Source organism: Bacillus rossius, chromosome 1 (assembly GCF_032445375.1).
Source record: "Bacillus rossius redtenbacheri isolate Brsri chromosome 1, Brsri_v3, whole genome shotgun sequence".
NCBI lineage: Eukaryota > Metazoa > Arthropoda > Insecta > Phasmatodea > Bacillidae > Bacillus > Bacillus rossius.
In genome coordinates, this window is record NC_086330.1 from 81,883,853 (window position 1) to 81,906,616 (window position 22,764).

Below are 22,764 nucleotides of genomic sequence, written 5' to 3' on the forward strand. Positions count from 1 at the left end.
TTATCAGTTTATTTGGTTAAAATAGAACATTTTCTTTTAAAGTAAATTCGAAATGTTTCAAATCCATTCTCTGTCTTCTGTCCTTTTTGTTTAATCTCTTTGTATCCTACGAGCTTTCGTTTGTTTCGTATAGCTCTAAACATTTTTTTCTCTGGTTTCTTTCATGCGACAAATTTTTATGCGATTATATTTTTTCTGAGATTTTTGTTTTTCTATTTTATTCGCTTTTGATATGCTGACAAAGACTTGAAATTTGTTCTTGCTTTGGAATTTCCATTTTTTTTAATAGTCATATTTACATTTTTTTTTTCAAAACATTTTGTAATTGAAAAAAACTAGTAATTGAACATACATCGAAAAAAAATCGGAAATAAATATCGCAGGCTGTCGCGTCCATTGTACGGATTTGCTTGGCTTTTGGGTCGTAGTTCTTCCAAAACCTATCTCTGCATCCAACAACTGGCAGATCGCCTCTGGTTGGCCGAACAGCCCAGCCAACTTAAAGAGATGAGGCCACTGTTCGGCCAAGCACTCCCAGCCAATCGCAGAAGCCCGGCTTCCGATTGGCCAAAAAAAACAGGCCAACCAGAAAAAAAAAATGATCTTCTGATTGGCCCAAAGCTGCAGTTAAATCGGGAAACACTCCCCTCTCAGGCGAGAGCGCTAAAAGGCAGGAGAACTTGCGATAACTGAATGCCCCGGATGGCAACATGACGGATCGGCGGCGGCGGCGATAACCTGGGCATGTAAACTGCTCCCTGATGATGGTGATTGGAACGTCGACGAAACGTCGGTGATGTGTTCGCCTCCGACGCGGCTGCAACCCAGACGCCGAGCCACTCCAAACCCCGGAAGTGCACACAAGCAGCGCCGGCTAGTGTAGGCGCTCCCACGCCGTCCTCGCCTGGAGGGGAAAGTGCAGGGTCTGCGGGGGGTGGCTCGCACAGCCACCCACATCTCCCGGGCCCGCTAAGCTGCTCTGCTCTGGAATTACTCCGGTATTTTTTTATTTTTTATTTTTTGCAAATGGAACAGAAATATTAAAGTAAAATTACAGATATTTGCAAATTTGTACATCTACATGTAAAACAACTGCATCACTACAAACTAGTGTTCGCAGTAATACCTACTTGGTTAGGATTCTTATACCTGGGGCATTTATGCTTCGTGTTGCCCCATTAAAGTTATTTGTTAGCAGTTCCCTGAATAGCTTTCCAGTTTTAAATTGACACATTTTAAGCATGGGGAAACAATATAAAGTGAAATTGTCGAATATTCGTTTATCTTTTCGATTGTTAAAAAATTTATGCTTAAATGAAACATCAATAAAAATATTAAATCTCCCGACAATTGCAGTTAGAAATACACTTTTTCTAAAAAAATATATATATATATACTGTCGTATTTCATATACTAAAAAAACCTTAGCCATGTTTTGTATAAAGTTATAATATTTTTTTTTGTAGTTTTACGAAATATTTATTGGCAGCTGGTTTTCAAAGGAATACAGAAAATGTTTTTCCTGCGTGGTTGCTACATAAACGTTTTTTTTACCAACATATTGCAGCACACCTACAGCGCGGCACGCCAGTCCACCCTGTGCTGATGGCGGCGGTGAAGAGGGCCGGAGAGGACAACCCGGCGGCGGGATGCTGTGTGGACCCGCGCCTCGACCGTATGGCGTCCACACCTCGCGCAAACACCGCCCCGGGGGGTCGCTGGCGAGGCGAGGCTGAGAGCTCTCCTCCCATTGGCCAGTTCTCCCATTGGCCTCCGGGGAGCAGCTGGCTTTGCCGTTCACGGACTGTTAGCAAGCACGTTTAAGAAGATGAAACACAGAACATTACAGTTTCTGTACTTTCAATATCAAAGAAGAAATAATTAAGAGTAGGTTTCCACCTGATGTAGAGAACAAAGAATAGGGAGAAAGGAACCAGAGAATAGTTCTCGGAGCATCGTGACGAAGAAAGAAGGAAGATGGCAGATTGTGGCTCGTGGAGCATCAAGTTGGTGAGAAATGTAGGCTTAAGGAAGATTAAGCTAATAGTCTTTGAAGAATGAAGTATAAATAATAATAAGAAATAATAAGATCGTCTTATGATGTTGAGGTACGAAGAGGAACACTGTAAATTGATAAGAGTTTGTTACAGAATGATTGAAACAATAGATATGAAGATTTAGGTAAGGAGGACACTGATAAAGACATTGTATGAAATGTAGTTGGCCATCTAAACCTTTGATAGAAGTATGAAAAAACAAGAATAAACTGTATACGCGTCTTTAATTTAATGATAATTCAACATGCTTATAAAATTTTTATAATACAGTATGTATTTATACATATGGTAAGTTTATATTTATTAATAGATTTTATAATATAAAAATAAAATATAATACAATTATAAAACACCTCGTATCACCAATAAGCCCTAGCAGATTACCAATATTATTTTCCAATGCATATATATTTACGCTCATCACTGTCTTATTGATCGCATAACGCTGTAGACTATATAATTTTTATTGCTGTGTACTTACCTGTACCTCCTAGATTTACCGACGAGTTCGTGGTGCTAAGATGATATTTTGACTACATCTTGGTGTTGTGCAAGCCATTTTCCTGCACATCATCGATGAGTTAGTATCTTAAATGCATGATTCTGTGTGTGAATGATTATGTGTTTGACCATTATCTTCTCATATACATGACCACTATCTTTCCACATGTATGCACATTATCTTCCCTTATGTCGTTCTATGTTTGAATTATTAATGTCATAAGATAGATTAATGGTCTTTTCCTTTTTGTGGGTATCACTTTTATATGCAATGCAATGTGAGTTACATATTTTATTGTTTAATATATCTTCACACGACCAACTGTATGTGGCTTTGTCGCGATCAAGAGTTGCAAGTCAAATGAAAGTAGGTATATATTGAATCACTCATTGGTAAGGAAGATTATTGAATCACCAGAGACAATTAATGCGGAATAAGATTCTTCATTAAAAACATTTTTTTGGTCATCTTATATATCTAAGAAATAATCTTTATTTGAAATATATTAAAATATATTGAAATTTTAACAAATATTTCGTGTATATTAAATTAAAGTGTTGGTTATATTCATCAATTTTCAACGGGTGCCTTAGGCGCCTTACAGCTAACTAAAATAGCGTAAGGAATTAAGTATTAAATTCAAATTAAATGAAATTTTTTTAAGTTACACTTCTTTGGGCACGTTATGTAAAAATGACGAGAGATAATTTGTATGATGCGCACGCAGCATGCAATAAAATTGACAGGCTGTAAACAGGATACACAAAAATTATCATGTCAGGTTATGTTATATTTATTTAGGCACGTCATGAAAAAATAACGACAGTGAATTTATTCGATGCGTGCGCCGCATGCAACGAATTATTGATAAGATGAAATAAGGCTACATACAAATTAAAAAAATATATGTAGGGGAGGACGGGGCAAGTTGACGAGCGGGGCAAGATGACGAATGACTTATTTCCACGTCCACGTCCACCACCTAACAGACACTACTAGCGCTCCACACTGGTGGGCACTAAAGAATCGCACAGTGAAGCCGCTGCCACCATTTAGTTGTTTGTTATATGATGTTCGTACATTTGGTCTGACGTATTGTAATTTTCAAGAACTTCGAAGTAATATCTCATGGACAAACAGGTAAGATATTTGGATATTCAATGCCACACATTATTACCTTAGACTATATACTTTTCTTAACCACTATATATTGTTAACCTTTTATTTTTTTTCCTAGCGAAAAAATCCAATACTAATAACATTGCTGATCGGGGCAAGTTGACTGGGGCAAGATGACGACTCGTCATCTTGCCCCAAGTGCTTTTTACGGTTTTTTTTGGTATCCACATACAACACTTTTATAACTTTTGTTTGATTTTCTGAGCTTTATAATCTACAAAATTCAGGGCTCAATATTAAATTTTTTAATTTTTTAATGATAAATATTATAATCTGCCTTCTGCATTATTTTTTATAATTTCTGGAAAATTATGTTTCAGATATGGTGAGAAATTATAAAAAAAATACCTCTAGAGGAGAATGGGACAAAAATAATATGGCTGCGGCTTTGTTAGATGTTAAAGAGGGAAGAATGAGTTGCTTGTGTGCAGCAAATGCTTATCACATTCCTGAAGCAACACTGCGTCGCCGTTTGAAGAAAAACGATGATGTAAGAATTGGGTTATTTTTATTTAAAACATATCTGTGTGTGCGTTGGTGTGTCTGTGAATGCATGCCTTTGTGTCTTAATTGCTCATGCCCTATAGGCTTTCATTAAACAAAAATTCTAATTAAAAAGTATTCAGCCTACCTAATTGTATTTGTTTCTAGGAAATGCCTATTCATGGAGGAATATTTCGAGAAGTTTTCACTGAAGAGCAGCTAGAAGATTTAAGGAACTACTTGACAGCAATGGATAACATGTTTTTTGGGATGACAAAGCAGCAATGTAGAAGACTTGTGTTTGACTTTGCAGAATATAGTGGTATTACGCATCCGTTCAATGTGGAGACCAGGATGGCAGGTGAGGATTGGTTGGCTAGTTTTATGAAAAAATGTAAGTTCAGTTTTCGGAGACCAGAGGCAACATCCATTGCCAGAGCAATGGGCTTTAACAAGCCAAATGTTGACAAGTTTTTCTTAATTTTGAAAGAAGTGCGGAAAAAACATAGATTTCCAGCTTCTGCCATTTACAATGCAGATGAATCTGCACTTTCCACTGTACCTAATAGGCTACCAAAGGTTATTTCACCCACAGGAAGTAAGAGAGTTTCCAAGATCGTTTCGGCAGAGAGAGGAAGAAATGTTACTATTATTTGTTGCATTAATGCTTGCGGATATTACCTGCCCCCTTTTTTGGTTTTCGCAAGAAAACGGATGCGACCTGAACTTGTGGAAAGAGCCCCTCCGGGAACCGTTGGGCATTGCAGTGATAATGGTTGGAGCAATGGAGAAATATTTGTGATGTTTTTGAAACATTTCAAACTACATGTGAAACCAACCAGTGAATTTCATGTCCTGTTGCTTGTTGACAACCATAAAACACATGTAACACTGGAGGCTATAAACTTTTGCCGGGAAAATCATATCGTTATGGTCGGATTTCCACCCCACACTACCCATCGTCTTCAACCGCTGGATGTTTCCTTTTTTGGGCCATTAAAAACCTATTACAGTCAAGCTTGTGACAACTTTATGGTCACCAATCCAGGGCAAGCCATAACTGACGAAAAAATTGGTGAGCTACTGAGCACTGCTTATTTAAAAGCAGCTACAGTCGGTAATGCAGTAAATGGGTTCCGAGAATGTGTAATCGAGCCTTATGATCCCCTTGTGTTTGCCGAGCATGATTTTGCTGCAGCGAACCCCACCGATCATGATTTTGCTATGGAAAAAGCAGTTAATGAACATCAGGCAGAGAAAACTGAAGAACCAGGACCTTCAAGAAATGCTACTTCCATTGAGCCAGGACCATTAAGAAATGCTACTCCCATTGAGCCAGGACCTTCAAGAAATGTCATTTCCATTGAGCCAGGATCTTCAATAAATCTTTCTCCGATTGAGCCAGGACCTTCAGGATATTCTACACATGTCGAGATAGGACCTTCAAGAAATACTACTCCCATTGAGCCAAGACCTTCAAGAAATGCTACTCCCGGTGAGCCAGGACCTTCAAGAAATGCTACTCCTGTTGAGCCAGGACCTTCAAGAAATACTTCTCCCGCAGCTTCCATTGAGCCAGGACCTTCAAAAAATTCTACTCCCGTTGAGCCAGCACTTTCAAGAAATGCTACTCTCATTAAGATAGGGCCTATAAGAAATGCTACTCCTGTTGAGCCAAAACTGTGCCGAAGTGTTTTCGATTTCAAACCATTGCCTAAAGAAAGACCATATGTGAGAAAAAGAATAAGTCATAAGCAAAATGCAAGTGTCATCACAAGCTCACCCATGAAAGCGATTCTGGTTCAGAGGAGAGCTCAGAGGATAGAACAAGAACGTTTGAAGCAACAAAGACAAGAGTCTAGAGAAGCCAAAAAAGGAACTGTTACTAAGAAACTGAAGCTCGATTCTCGAGAAAAATCCAAGAAGCTCCAACTTTCGACAGGCATGACTTCAGCTCAAATATCCGAAGTGCAGTGTCCAGTGTGTGATGAGATTTATGTCAATCCTCCATCAGAAGACTGGATCGAGTGTTGCAAATGCCACACATGGTGGCACGAGGACTGCTCGAACTTTGAAGGAGGAAAATTTGTGTGCGATTATTGTTTATAAAACACCAACTCTGAATTAGTTATGTAAGTTAACTATAAATTGTAATTTTCAACAAACCAAGCCTTTAATAACATGCCTTATATGTAAAAACGCATGTGACAATGTTAAATTAGTTAGTTTACAGTAGTTTGCATTCTAAGAATAAATATGTTTAAACTTGTGTCAAAAATGTCATCTTACCCCGTAGTCAAAGTCATCTTGCCCCGGTAACGGGGCAAGATGGCACATTTGCATTATATTTTTAAAAGGGCAGAATTTTTGAGATAATATAGAAATATAGATTTTTTTCATGTAGTTACACCACGACAAAAGACTATTCTAATAGTGTCTGGAAAGAAGGAAATCGTATTTCCAAAATTAAAATTATAAAAAATGGTGAACTCTTAACATCGCCAACTTGCCCCGTCCTCCCCTACCTTTAAATCATTTACCTATTTTAGTAAATGATATTGACACTGTTCGATATAATTAAAATTATTTATTGTGAATATTAGTGATATAAATTGTGTTTATATATTTTTTCAAGTGTATTTTTCAGTGTATTTATATAAGTTAGTTTATGTTCCCGTAAGTATTATATATTTTTATTACAACTGAATAATTATTACATTATTATTTCAATTAAGTGTGTTTATTGATTTTCACTTAAAATTATAATTCATCTCGATTGTTTGAATAAATTAATAGTTATTTTTGTACACGGATTTATATTAATATTTAAAAATGTGTATTTAATTATTTTTTAATTTGATTAAATTTAAACTTTGCCAACGCTATTTATTATATCACTCCAGTACTTTTTATTATTTTATTTATATTAATTATTTGTATGCACAATTAAAGTTAGTTCTTTATTATTTATTATTCGGAGCGTCAAAGCCATGAGGCATGGAATGTTGTACCCTCAAGAAAGGGCAGTGGCGTACCCACGAGGAGGAGCAGAGGTGGACTTTAGAAGCTTAGCAGTCACTCACTGACTTATCATACACAGTAAATTAGAATAAACATTCAGAATATCGATTTATTTTCATTATTAATATAATTTACTTCGATTATTTTACTAAATTAAATAATACATTTTATACATGTGTTTATATTAATCTAATATATTTATGTTCGTCACTGACTCACTGATTCTGTAACGCCAAAGATATATTTTACCTTGGAGACAAGCGTATCACGAAGTACAACAATGAGCCTAATCCATAGAGATGTGTATAAAATAGTAAATGGAATCGTAACAATAGAGTAACATTTGAAGTTCTGTTACGTACGTGGAACACGCCTTATTGATTAAATTAAAGTTTTTGTTATATTTATCATTTTTAAATGAGTGCCTTATAGGCCTTACGAATAACTATGCTTATAATTACTAAAAAGGGTTATAATTATGTCAGAATGATTAGCTCTAAACGAAAAACGGTTAGTATTTTTCCCTTTACGTAAATCGATGTTTGCGTCACTGGGGATATTTTGATGATATTCTGAATATTTTCCTTACGTCCTTTCTAAACATATATATTTTTTTAAATATGCTTATATATTTAAAATTTCTAATTATATTTACAAAAAACTTGGGAATTTTTGTTTATGCATATGTTTGTAAGTCCGAAAGATTTTCTCGCAGATTTGCTTTTTTTTTTAAGCTAGCCCTTTTGAATTTTTATATTATATATGCTTTTGTAATCATTTAATTTCTTTCTACTAAAATTATCGGTAAATAGTACAGAGACTGGATAGACTCTAGGATAAACTCCTCAGTCTTTCCCACATTCGCGCAAAATTACAGAATATTAAAAGAGATTGAATTTTGAACAAAACTTTCGTGCATATTAAATTTAAAGTGTTCGTTTTATTCGTCATTTTTTCAACGGACGCCTTAGGCGCCTCACAACTAACAAGTTACTAAGGAGAAATAAATGACAGCATGGGACACAGGAATAATGAGATACAAAACTCGAAGAAAGCCCACACCAGGGATAAGATCCAAGAGAAAAGAGAGCTGAGACGATCTGTAAACGGAAGCATCTGTCGTCCACACTGCGGCTCGCGGCAGCCAGCGGAGGTCCGTGCCAAGTGGCACGGGCTGCAGGAAGTGAAGGCGCTCTCCTGCTGGCCACTGGGAGCGTCACTTGCCGGTCAGGAACACCGGAACACTCGTCAACAGTGTCGGTGGTTGGGACGATGGCGCGTGCTCTGGTTAAGCAACCAAGGCCGTTAACACCGGCATAGTCTGTCTCACGCTTGGATTGCAAATGGTGACCACTGTTGCCAGATTGGTGCTACACGGCTTGTTAACATTAAAAGTTTTATTTGGTATACTTTCGGTGATTATAATTAGTTTTAATCCAATTTTTAATATTACTATTTGTTGATGTTTTTACCATAATAATGTGTATTTTGATGGTATTATTACAGTTGTACCTATATATTCTGAAAGAAAAATACGTGTGCGAGTACTTATGTACGCGCGTTGTAAGTTATACTTACGTGGGGTTATATAAAATATTAGAAATAAATAACGAAAGGACTGGAGTGATATTTTAAATAGGTTGGTAAAGTTTTAATTTAATCTAATTAAAAAATTCAGTAAATACTCAGTATAAATATTAAAATTAACACGTTTATAAAATTAAAGATTGAATTTAATAAAATAATTAATATATATATAAATATTGAAAATCATTAAATATGAAGAAAATTTATTCTAATAAATTAATATTATAATTTATTAAATAATAATATAATAAGTTATAATGCAAAAAAACTATACAAACGGGAACACAACCACAAAAACACCCCCATGAAAGAGGCCAGAAGACACTAAATGTTCCACATACACTCCCTGCCAGCGACAATGCAAGCTCACAAGCAACCCGATATATTTATACATACGGGAACATAAAGGCACTGATATAAATACACTTGAAGTAGATTTTAAAATATTTACCTAAAGCTGTGGGTAAAACTTGTGAGCTTTTTGGGTATATCTGGTAGCATCTGGGCCAACTTTATGTGCATCGTATGCAAAAAAAGAAATTAAACTATAGATAAATACCGCCAATGACCCTATGGTTAGATACCCGAAAAATACGCGGATTTTTTTAGTCATTCGTTAGACTGTAAACATCTGTAACTTAGAATTGCTTTGATGATAGGTTCACATTTGTTCCGCCACTCCACTCAACGACTGTTAGCCAGTCAACAGTTGAGATACTGAATTACATTGACCCATTCAAAAGGAGGAGAGGTACTGCAGTAAGTAATCGGCCATTAGGAAAGCAAGTGTGGGCCAAGAATCCACAATAATGTGAATTTTAGATTGGCAACAAATGAATCCGCGAAATTTCCGGGCCTCTTTCCATGGCACCTTCGTTGTGCATGCCTAGTAGCATTGTGCAGCTTATATCTGTAATTTCGCAGCTTATGTCTGTAATTATTAGAGCACGATAACTTCTCTTCTCTAATTAAAACTAATGAAGGGGAAACTGGTGTCAACACGAACAAAGTATATTTTAGACACCTGAATTCCTCGAAAAAGATTTCGTGTCAAGGAAATTCTCAAAACAGCATACCATTTTTTCTTAGTTTTAAGGCCAATCATGAAATTCCAGCAGTACAGTCCCTAATGAATAATGACTACTTGCCACAGTCTAATGCGGAAAAATGTCTCTCAATGACCGCAGCGAATAATGAAACAAATTTGCTTAATAACATAGTGTGTTGATGTCCAAAAACCATATAAAGTTTTCCTGCGACATAAAAATGTATTTAAGTATACTGAAACCTAACAGAGTTTCAACTTATCCATAATCATCATCTATACATATGAGAACTACCGTTTTTTGGGTTTGCACAGGTGTGAGCAGTCTAGATTGGCGATGAAAATAAAATGCGAAACGATAGAGACCTGCAAATTAAGCGCTATAATTTTGAGACAGTCTAAAGTGGAAAGTATTTTCTTAATTTGAATAGCATTTTCACTGGCTTGTAGGTCTCTGACGCACCTTGAAATACAGCAAGCCAATAAGAAAATAAATAAAATCCACATAACTCAACCATAATCAATCCGGACAGAAGAAGAAAGGTCATCAGCAGCCAATGAAGGAAAGATATTGGTTTGTTTAGATACACGTGTGTGGAGCATATTCTAGTAACACAAATATCGCGAATTTGGTATACATACAGGCTGGAAAAATCTGTGGGTTCAATGACATTTAGGATAGACTCCTCGGAATTTCCCACATTTGCGCAAAATCACCCTTTCATTGGCCGATGACTTCTGAGAAGTCTTCACTGGTTAGTCTCTGATTCGATAGTTCTGTTTTTTAAAATTTCTCGTTGGTCCACAGTACTCTGCATAAACTGTGAAACAATAGCAGACGCAGCACGATGGTATTAATATTTCAATTCCAGCTTGTCATGAAATGAATACATTTTCCGGCCGCTAGGAGTACGGAGAACTTTTTTTTTTACTTGTCAAAGGATTCCTTTGAAAATAAGTTGTGAACAAACAGTTTGTAGTACTACAAGGAAAATATTGGAATTTTGGTATGGTAATTTTTGCATATTATATGAAAAAGTTTTTTGTAAACCATACTGAATATTTTGTGTAAGGCTTAAGAAAATTGGTGCATAATTTTAAATATAATTCTCATTTTCTTTATACGGGCATAAATTTTAAGCCATACAAATGATATGGAAAATTAAAAAATGGGACTTAATTTTGTTTTAATTTTGCTTATTTATGTGCGCAGTAAATACTGGAAAGCTGTTCAGGGAATAGCTAAGTATTCGAAGTACTGGGGCAACACAGGGCATTAATTCTGGGTGAGAATCTGAACCCAGTGTTACTGCAAGAAAATTTTGTAGTGATACAGTAGTTTTCGTGTAAATGTACAGATTTAAAAATGTCTGTAATTTCATGTGTAATTTCACGTTCTAAAACCGTACTAGAAAATGTGCTCTAATTTTCTACTATAACCACGATCCCAAGGCGTAAAGATGGTGCACCAACGTGTGGCAACATAAACCCGTATAAAGTCAATTTCGTAAACATGAGGGGACATACCAAACTTATCAATGTGTCAAATGAAATGTTATGATGCTGAAACTACCGTGGAATATATTTGGTAAACTGAAATAGTCATAGGAAGAAGTGATCATCTGTTTTAAAATGCATAAGATAACGGGCATCACAGTATTATTAATACATATTCTCATTCAATAATATGACAGTTGCTGATATCGCAGCACTAGGATGCGCGGCTAACATGCGCAAGGTCCGTGGTTTTAAATCTCGTCACTGACAACTATTTTACTTTTTTTAATAACACTTCACTGGATTATAAAAATTGTGTCCTGAGTAAATATGCATTAATGCATGTTATTTGTTTATGTAATTGATATAATATTATTAAATACACAGCTCAGTCCATTGATTTGTTTTTTTCATACCAGCCAGGCCATTATATACGGGTATGCACATTTCGCAAAAAAATATTCTAAGACTAGCTGAAAGTTACAAAACTGTAGCATCGTCTGTGTTTCGTGATTGGGTGAGTTTCTTTCATGTTCAGTGTTACAACACCAATCACAGTAATTCAGTGCGGAAGCAAACACGTGATGAGTGACTCGGTGAAATAAGGCAACGACTTCTCTCGCAGACGGCCGCCAATCACAAGGAATAAACCGCTGCTGCGGGTATAATTTGTTGCAGTCTAATAGGCGTTCAGAATTTATCGCGAAAAATGCATGCACATACCTATAACCTTTAATTTTTACTTATAATAAAATTCTGTGTAGACAAGTTCCACTTACAAAATGAAATGGCAGTGTTGGCGCGGAGTCGGTGTGTCGTGAGCTGCAGGGGGACTCGGAGCTGGTCGGGAAAGGTCGGAGGTGATCGGGCCAGTCGCATCGCCGGCGCCGCTCGCCGGTGTCTCACGGCGAGGTCGCGTGTCTTCGCGGCCGCGCGGAGCGAGCCCACAGCGACTCGCCGCCTCCTCCCTGACACATCCAGCGAGGACTCCTCAGGGCAGCAGTGCCATTGGTGCGTCTGCACGAGATGATGTCCTCCATCTTCAATTCTGGACTCGCTTCAAGTAAAGGATCCCAGTGAAACCATTTTTTTTATTTTATTTTTAAGATGACAGTTAAACAGTTCTAAATATGAAGGGCCTCGCTTTTATCGCCAAAAGAAAAAAATATAAGGTTGCAGTCTAAATTTAAAATAATTTAACACTGGAACAACTTTTTTTCCCATTGGATCACCAGTCACATACTAGAAGCCAGCTATAATCACCTAGAAATCATCCGACCGATTCAAGTGCGACCCAGAGAAAAGGTATAATGAGGTGGCAGCTTATGAACATATGGCAACGAAATTACTATTGCACATCATTGTGGAAAATAAATGGACACCAGAATATAACGCTATATTTACTTACAGACAAACCTTATTTATAATCTGAAGTTTATCAACATCGGAATAACCACTAAGATAAAGAAAATAGTCGTACTAGTCTATATACTCTATCGTTACTCTTTTTAACCTGTACAGTCCATAAAAAATCAGGACTTTATACTTTGCAAATTTCGAATATCTTCTTCCACGCTCTATCTGTAGTAAAAAACATCGAAAGCTGCTTGAAACAAGTGTCAACAAGTTTAAGGCTCTGAGCTTTTGGAATAAAGCATTCGTAAAGAGCACACATGAATAAACGTCCTCAAATGAAACAATTCACAGCGTTGTGTGTAGTGCTCGATTTGGAACACAGGGAGTGAAAAAGTTAGTCTTCTGACGTGCCAGACGTCACAGAAGTAGAAGCTAGATCAAAATGCGTAATTCCATCTCCGCCCGTTATGCGCTCTCTGCCGGAAAGCGAACCAGCAGAGAACGAGCTTGTTGCTCATTACCAGCCACGAGATGTTGTGACTGGTTGGTTCCGTGGCAGTGAACTCAGGTTCCACCAGGCAAGACGGGGCAGCCAAACAAGAGTGATTGTTACAGACCCGGAAACTTCGCAGACTCATCTGACGCCTGGATAAGTTTGACAGTCACTGGGTGCTCAAACAACTGCAGCACCGCAAAGGGTGATCGTCTTAGATGCAAACTGCTCTTGTGGTTGGATTGTACATGATCTGGTCACTGCACAGATAACAGATTATCATTGGTACATAAGATGGGAGGGCGTTCCAAAATAACATGTGCAATCATTACGTAATAAATGCATTAGGACAAGTGTTGGAAGACTATGCGATACATTTATTTTTGGATCGCAAATGGAAAATTTTGTTGCTACTTAGAACCCAGTTTGCAATAATACACTTGTTTGTCTGCAGAAAACGTACTTATAATAGAGTACGTAGTTTGCAGATTGTTTATCAGTGAGAGTTTCAACACCACCATTTATTTACGGTTCTTAAATAGTAAAGCCATACGCCGTATATAACTATATATATATAACATCTACAAATTAAAGCGTAGAACGTTTTTCTTTACCAAATTAAAATAATCCCATGCGCCAATGTTTAAATTAGAAGAGTTTGACGGATTTGTTGATAAAACATGAGGCATTGTTAGGCAAATGGCGGTAGGCACAAACCAGTAGATTTAGTGTTTGGCCTCTAGCGAGAAGACCACAGCTGAGGAGCATGGATGCCAGAAATCACCACTAGGTGCGCTGACGTCGAACACCGAGGCGCTATCAGCACTAAGGAGTCGTAAATCACGCATTTAGGCGCGCGAGTGACCAGGAGTCTCGGGGCCCACGCATTTATTCGCAGCGAAACACCATCTAACGTTTTACTGGCACTCATTTTATAACAAGCTGCCGAACGTTTTGCCGTAACAGCAGCTGAAAAGTAATGCTCGACACCCTATCATTTAGAGCTATATTTTAACTTCAGAGTCAAAGTCTCAGTCGTGTTAACACTCAAGATAAGTTCGTGAGCTAAATGTCGTAACTCCAGGCAGACGCCATTTCTCCAGTGATGTTCCTCAAGCCAGCTCCACACGATACCCATTTTCTTAACAGTTTTCATTGCCTTTTTTTTCTGTTAGCGCGCCTGCTCTCGTGTAGGAAGCATTTCAGCACCCTTCCAAGGGTTCTGGCTCTGGGTATAAAAGATTTCATACCAGAAGTCTTGGCTTAAACTGTACTAGAACGGGTATTATTTTTCTACTGTAACCGCTATCTGAAGTCGTCAAGATGGTGGACCCACGTGTAGCAACATAAACCCGTATAAAGTCAATTTCGTAAACATTAGGGGGCATACCAAAAGTAGGTATTAATGTGTCAAATTAAAATTTTTTGATAGCGAAACTACCTTGGGATATATTTGGTAAACCAAAATAGCCATAGAAAGAAATGATCGCCAGTTATAAAATGCATGAGATAACTGGCCTTAACAGTATAAATAATACATATTCTCCTTCCATTTTATGACAGGTGCTGATATCGCAGCGCTTGGGCTGCACGACTAACATGCGCAAGGTCCTTGTTTCAAATCTCGTCACCGACAGATATTTTTTGTTTGTTTGTTTATCTGTGAAGCGATAAGAGTGCGGGAGGTTGCACGAGCAGTGACGCTTGGAGCGAGCGCAGAACCCCAGCCGGCGGGACTCCCGGGAGCGCGCCGGTGAAAGCGACAGTGCCCGCCCGCCCAAGCTGCCTGGTGACTCGATTCAGCGGCCGGCGAGTCATCGCCGGGGCCAGTCTTAACAATGAGCTCCCCCCCCTATCCTTTCCCCCTGGCTCCCGAGGCTGTGCAGGATGGATGAGAGCAACACCACCTGTGGAGAGTTGAAGAGGCGCTAAATTGGACCGCCTGCCCTCCCCCTCGCCCGCTGGAGACTCCCGGAGCCGACATTAGCAGTCATTTGCGGCGGGAGAGAGCCTGCGCGAAGTCGTTGACACGGCTCGAGGCACTCTCCACACTCTTCCCCCCCCCCCCCTATTCAACAGCTCTCTCAGCCCGCGAGGGACTACAGGCCCGAGGCCTCCGCCACACTCATTTCATCTTCCGTGATTCGGCGTCGTGATGGTTGGTTTATATGAAGACAGCACAGAACAAGAAGGAAGAAAACAAACAGTGAAGAGGTGGATGAGAATGATTTTAACCTTAAGTATATGGAGAATTGGTGGAACAGACGCATTATTTACCGACTTACAGAATTATATAAATAAATATACTTTATGTGTAAGGGGCGCGGTGGTCGAGTGGTCAGAACACTCTCCTCCCACCAAAGCGAGCGGTTGTTCGATTCCCTGCGTAAGCGTGGTGGATACTGGGTTTTCTCGGGGTACTCCCGTTTCCCCCACCAATTCATTCCGTCACTGCTCCACACCCCATCCCATCTCACCTCACGAATTCTACAAGCGGGCCGGAACGACAGGTCTGTCCCACGGGTAAGGAGGCTCCTATGAGTATCAGCCCTATTCCATCCATTAGTAACATTATCTTATCATATACCTTATGTATAGTTCTATATTATAATAATAAATTAATATACATGAAGAAAGACAACTCATAATAATAACAACATAATGACAGCATGGAAATAGTTATATGAGGTAATCAACTTTTTACATTGTATACCCCCAGAGACTTCAGTTTCAGGAATCGTTGCAAGATTTGCCAACATATAGTTGGAATTATCTATGAAGACAGTCTGCAGGAATGGTACCTCTATCTAAACACATTTGAAATAAAATTTCGAAAAATCCAATTAATTTTTTTTAGTAATACCAAGCGCGCTCTTAGTCACGGTAACGGCAAATGAAGTGGATTGTTCAAAATACATACTCGCATACTACACGAACGTACTTGTAAACATAAAAGCATTTCCGCTCACACAATACTCAAACGCACATTAATGCACACACGTGCCCTTAAACAATTTCAAAAATATTTGTGAGTGTATACATACACACACAGTTAAGAAATCAGCTAATTTCCACCAGGGCCTTGAAACTGCATAAATGACATGTAGACGAGTACTATTCAGAACTTCCGAACATACAGGCGAATCTTGATTTCATTTCCCTAAAGACTTCCACTGTTCCTAAGTTGGCCTAACACTCATGGTCTGCTGTTAGGCGAATATCTGACCTGTGAAACATGACAGAAGCTATACAGCAAGGCAAGACTTCGACAACCTCCATCCCTCTTATCTTGTGTGCGGCCGTCCGACCAGAGAAGGCAGCACTCCTTCTGTACTTCCGGTTCGTGACTCTTTAACCAGAATATTTTTTTTTTTGCTTTTTGTCCAGATACTGCTTCCATTGTTGTACCCCCCCCCCCCTTTTTTTTTGTGCAAGCTACGAAGTACATTGTTACGAGAAAACATTTCTAATGGTTGTCTATAGTGATCCTAATCATCTCAACACAACGCTTGCGATTCGTGCGAGAAATGTAATACATAAATGAACGATTCCGTGTAATCGTAGGTAGGGACCGCCGACCTCTAAGGTTGATTTCACAATAGTGGGAATATCTCCTGCTGATTGCCGTCTGTATTGGGAACCCGTGACGCGGCATTTATTTGGTTAAACGTTTTGACATTCACCCAGAGTTCTCTATAATAATTTGGTGCAGTTTTAGAAGCAGCACTAGGGTTAAAATGTTTTTGAGGGGTAACATCTTAGCTCTCACTACATGCCATTTGGTAGGAGTAATTACGTGAATGGAACGGTAATCACATGGAAAGGAAATGTGTAACTGCGGTTAACAACAACACAACGGAAAATTCATAGTATTAATGGTTTAATGAATTCTTTAAAGATGAGCAGTATTTTGATAAAATTCGCTGTCGAAAATCACGTTCAAAAGAAGAGTTTTAGTATTTTTTGAAAATCTTTTTAGGTTTTATATGAGCATTTTAGTTATACAGTTTAAACGTTCGGTCTACTAATAGAACGATGCGATAGTTAACGCAGCTGCTCCAGCAGCGAGTTCTAACGGCGGGTGTGGAAACTACGTGTGATTCACGTCCAGAAATGCAGCCGAAAACCAAATTTGCGTATATTTATCACGCTCGGCATTATTTCAAAGAAATCTACGATGAATTTCGTGTCCAAGTTTGATGTTATCTAGATGTTATACGTACATCTCTGGCGCTCACATGATTTTTTTTTTCTCCAGACTTCATTAATCACAATGAAGGACTGGATTACCCGAGACGTCACAGAACAACTCTTGGTGAACTTGCTTCGTCTTCAGGGCCCTGCCTTCCTCGTCGACCAGCGCGAGGTCAGTTAGCACCGTCCTCGCAACCACTGACGTGGCCCGGCCTTTGTGCCACGTGATACAGGGTGTCCAGTTGCCGGCGACACCCGAGTATCGGGCACACCTCGCACGCTCTGGACCGGCCTGGAGTCCGTCGCTCGCCCGCTTCCCGTGCGGACCTGGATCCTGGAGGGATCGGACGATCAGTTGGAACCGGCAGTTTGGACTTACCAGTTGGAACTGGACAGTTAGGACTGCCGTGTGTGAGCAAGGACGGTGGACTTATCAGTCGGAACTGACGGACTGACGAACTGTTGGCTTCCCATCATATTGGACTGTGGGCTCAAGAATACTCAGTCCGAACTGCCACGTGTGGGAACAGCGTCTCGCCAGTCCAAAAAATCATTCCATCAGCTAAAATTTCGTGGCAGAATCTTAATTTGTACTCTTTGGTTACTTTAATATATTCCCCCTCCTTTTTTTTACACTAAGGCAACTCCAACATCCAAAGTTTCTTCCACATTCTACAATGAAACGATGCATCCAAAAGCAACAGCAACCACAGGACTGATCGTGTGTAGGGAAGGCTTCAATTCTGTCTGGACTGTCAGTTCATGCTGAGCAGTCCGAACTGGAGCTGGGCTGATAGTGCGTAGGTGTCTTTATAGAAAATTCGCAAGAGATTGCTGCTGACCTGAGTTCAACCAATTAGTGGAGCCTCTGTCATTTTACGAGCTCCTCTTACACTAGGGTAGACTCGTCAGTTCTGTGCACTATCAAGTATCTTAAGTGATTTCATTGGCCGATACCAGTGTATGAGGCTTCCCGTCTTCGGGACTTGTCTACACATGGCTGGGTCAACACTTGACCTCCTCGTTCATTACTGACAAATGATCGTCAATGGCGTCTCAAGATCACTGGGTGACACTCATAAAAGTAAAGAGGACGATTAAGTAGGGACTGGAAAAATTCGCGTTTTCAATGACCTCTATATATTCTGGAAAACTACACCTGCTCATTGGTTAATGACTCGCGACACATGTTAACTGAGATGCTTGTATTCAATACTTCTTTCGTTGTGGGTAGTTCATTGCCTCTGAGTCCTTCAGACAAACTGTGGTCCAACCACTGAAGCAGCAAAATGTTAAAAGCATTTGGATTCAAGCCTATCGCGAAGTGAAAACCGCAAATATTTCTGGTGTCTACGAGTAGGTGCTTTAAATCTATTTTTTCAGCGATTAAATACGCTAAAACCTCATGCCTTTACCAATCAGGAAGAACTAAAAGTACATTTTAGGGTCTCCTAAAAAACCCACTCAGGAAATCATATCCTGAAAAATTGCTGCCTGCTCTTATTCCGATTGGGAATGAATGTTAACTGGTTTGCTACTCTAAAGTCCATCTGTGGTGGTATTTTAACGAGACGTGGCAGTTTCGTCGGTTGACCATGATTGTCGAAGATAACAGTCACGTGCGGCTAGCTGCGCCTGCGTAGCTGTGGTTTTGGAGGCTCAGCCACCAGGTGGTGTGATTTAAAATTGGCCAGCCGCACTGCTGTGCCGGGAGTCGTGTGGATATTTCCTTGCGCTTTCTATGCCACAAGCGTTTAGTGTATTGTGACTAGTGCATTTAAACATGTACTGCCTCAACAACTTTAAACACCACATATCTGTTACTTCTGGGTTGAGATTACATGTGTTGTGAATTTGCTATTTCCCTGATGTTTCAGCATGTTCTTTACAAACATTTGAAAGTTATGAAAAAACAAGGTATGTCGACACCAGGGGTACAGATCTGTTGGACTCCCAAGGGGTTTAGCGTAAGGGGGGGGGGAAGAGGTTGTGCGTATATGTTCCTTGAGTATATACATCACACTGTTATGTATCCAGATCCATAGACAAATTTTATAATAAAATAATAAATACAAATTTAAGAATTATTAGTATGTTTACACTAGGTAGGAAAGCTAATATTTGAATTACCATTATTGTATCACTACAATATATAATTTATAGGATCTACCCTGTACCAGACTGAGTTTTGATCAAGTACACGGATTAGGTCGGACACATAACACTCAAGTGTTCTTAAATATAATGAATGTTTAGTTATGATGTCTATGTTTAATTATGACACCAAACAATTTCAATTATTATTTCTTTTTACGGTAAATCTATTATATTTCCTCGGCTATAGTTTAATCTCAGGGTAGCATTTCTTGAGTTCTTTCTAACGAGACTTCTGGGGGCCGAAAATGACTTGACTTCTTTCAACAGACAACATATTATCCAGAAAATATTTGATTTATTTTAACTAATATTTAATTGTCAGTTTTTCTGGTTAAAATTATTACCGATTTCACTTTAGCATGTTACTTATATGAATATAATTAAAAAATCTTGTAGAACACGAAAAAAGGGCAATAAAGTACACATACCACATCAGCAGGATGAACATACAATACGAACATTGTTTCTTAAATGAACTCTACGACAATTCCTTTGGTATTTCCCAACAGATAGGATTAGTAATATTATTTTCAATCTTCTCGGCATTAATTACATACATTTTCCTTTTTAGCGTCCTTAGCAACCACCTTATTTTTCATAAACAGCCTTTCCAAAGAATAATGTACACATAGACATGGTTTTCTTTGACCGCAACCATGGAGTAGCAAATAAAAATAATTAAATGAATCACATGCACAATTTGTAAGATATCTATGCACCGTAACGGTACAAGGGTGAGAGTTGCGCTTGGGTTTTAACCAATACAAGTCATCTTTTTATGCTTCCCATATTTTGGTGGCCTGTATGCAAACTTCAAAAAATGTTACGAGTGGGGAAAAGGGGTTCTTAAGGATAGCCCTATTACCTTTTATACGGTTTTATTTATTACTAATATTTACATCACTGATCAAATCACCACACTTAATGTATGTTCACAAATCACTGAGTATCTGTCCAGTCCACAGTTCACACTCCTCACTGGAGCTAGGCTAAACACTGGTTCGCCCCTTACCTCGCCCCTGTCCACACACGCAGTCTCCCGCCACTCGGCCACACACGCACGGTCCAGTCGCTCCGCGTTGCGCCGCTCAGTGTGGAGTTTCTTAATTCCTCGGTTGGGAGGGGGGGGGCTCGCCCCCCCTCCCTGACTCCTGGGTTCTACGCCTATGGCCTTATGATTGTTTATCATATACATGGCCTCAGAAATGAAGCAAAAGTTAGTTTAACATGAAAGTCTCCGATTTTAACTTTACATGTAATAATTAAAGACCGGAGTTATTCGCGTTTTTAATATGTTTCAGCCTAAACTTTGTAAAAATATATATTTTAATAATGTTTTCAGTGGATTACAAGACTCTGGAGCACCCTGAAATACAGAAATTCAATAATATAATGAAGAAAATCCATATGACTAAAATTCGTGGTTTCAATGGCCTCTGGGATACACTACAAGACCCCCTATATACCTATTCAGGAAAATTACACTTGGCTAATGACTCGCGTGACACCTGCTAACTTGGATGATTGTGATTCAATACTTATTTCGTTTAGGGTTATTCATTAGCTCAGAGACCTTCAGACCAATTGTGGTCCAATCACTGAAGCAGCGAAAAGTTAAAAACATTTGGGTTCTAGCCTATCGCGAAATGAAACCGTGTTTTTTTTTCCCCGGTCTCTACATATGACCCAAACATGTGCAATCCGGATAGAAGGAAGAATGTTGCAACCGCCAGTAAACGAAGACACATCATTCCATAAAGGGCACATCCGGACACACCACCTAGATCTAATCCCCATAAAGGCATACTAGGGTTTTCGTGTTCTAGTTTTCAAAACATCTAATTCACTCGAATCCTTATTCAATTTAAAAACATCTGGTTTACTACACGGGATCCTCGTCTTATCATTGCTGTCCAATTTCGTTCACACTCACTTTAGATTAAAATAAGATTTTTTATGTTTCTAATCATTTCCAAGTCAGATTTATTCTTATTGTACAGGATGTTGTGCTCCAACTAGTAGTACATTCCTCTTTCTTCATTTTGAAATATTCTACTACTTGCCGTGTGTCCGTTGGAATATCCCATCCTCATTTTGGATAACTTTCCAAAAAAGCTGATACAACTGACTTTTATTTATAAACGTAAGCCTAAACGTCAATTTCCATATTTCTAACTTCAAAACTGACAAACTTGGTAGGCGCCTTGTTGTTGCCCCAAGCTACGCTTGTGTTACCAGTGAAAACCACACGAAAATTTGTCTAGTAGTTTTGGATATTAGGGTGTTCAAACAGACAAAGTTTTTAAAAATAGTCTTACAGTATCCTGTTACACTCCCCGCAATCAATTATTCAAAATATGTTCAATGCACAGACACGACTGTTCCACAGTTTTATTATAGTATAGATTCCTTTGTTTGTGTCTCCTATAATGTTTCTATCTTTTTTTTTTCAATGTAATATTATTTTCCATGTCTTCTTTCAGAAAACGGTCTTGCCTAGAAATACAAAACGATGATAATTTTTACATGCTTCTTATTACTTTGTTGAACTGACAAGCGCCTAGCAGCGAGCAGCGACTCGCTGACTCGCGGTGAGACACGGACCGAACCTCGGCGGGCCGCAGCACTTCTCCGCGGACCGCGCGCTGGGCGTCTCTGCTGCGGGGTCGGGCCGTGTAGCGTTGGCAGCAATTCGTAGGAGTACGCAAAAACTCGCGGATTCATTTCGTGATAGGCTAAAATTCAAATAGTTGTACCTTCTATAGGCCAACGACTCGCCTGGATCACTCTGGGCCAATTAGAAACACCCAACCAAAGCTGTATCGAATCACAGGCTTTACAGAATTCTGTGTTTGATTTCGTGTCCGAGTTTCACTATATAGGTTTGTTTGCAACGTCTACAACATGACAACACATGAGTTTGCTCGTTGCCGAGGTTATATTTTTACACATCACTGGTGAGTACTGATAATTACTTTGCTTGAATAATATACAAGACGTGCAAAATTTCATAAAAATATTAAATAATTATGGTATGCAACAAATAATATCCCGCAACACTAAGACACTTTTTTTTAAGTTCCAGATTATCGTGACATATTATTTTTAACGAGACTCTTTGAAGATATTTTTCCGAACGCGAGAACCAGGTTCGGTGCTGGTTGACGGCCCCGTACGGTCACTGACGTCATGC

The 22,764-nt window shown here is 38.9% G+C and overlaps 1 protein-coding gene across 2 annotated transcripts in view; it reads right to left on the bottom strand.

The window, feature by feature from the left end:
* Positions 1-20,160, bottom strand: part of LOC134529267 (uncharacterized) — a 43,309-nt gene extending 23,149 nt beyond the window's left edge. The window contains exons 1-4 of one of the 2 annotated variants that reach the window (XR_010074520.1): positions 20,000-20,156; positions 17,511-17,748; positions 12,151-12,339; positions 1,573-1,804 (exon numbers count right to left, since the gene is read on the bottom strand). Coding sequence is in view for 1 of the 2 variants with exons in the window: in XM_063363170.1 (XP_063219240.1) it covers positions 1,577-1,804; positions 12,151-12,339; positions 17,511-17,748; positions 20,000-20,032 (688 nt within the window). In the remaining variant the exon portion in view is untranslated. Of the gene's footprint in view, positions 1-1,572; positions 1,805-12,150; positions 12,340-17,510; positions 17,749-19,999 lie in introns of both variants that reach the window. The other variant, XM_063363170.1, reaches the window with a different exon arrangement.
* Positions 20,161-22,764: the final 2,604 nt, after the last annotated feature.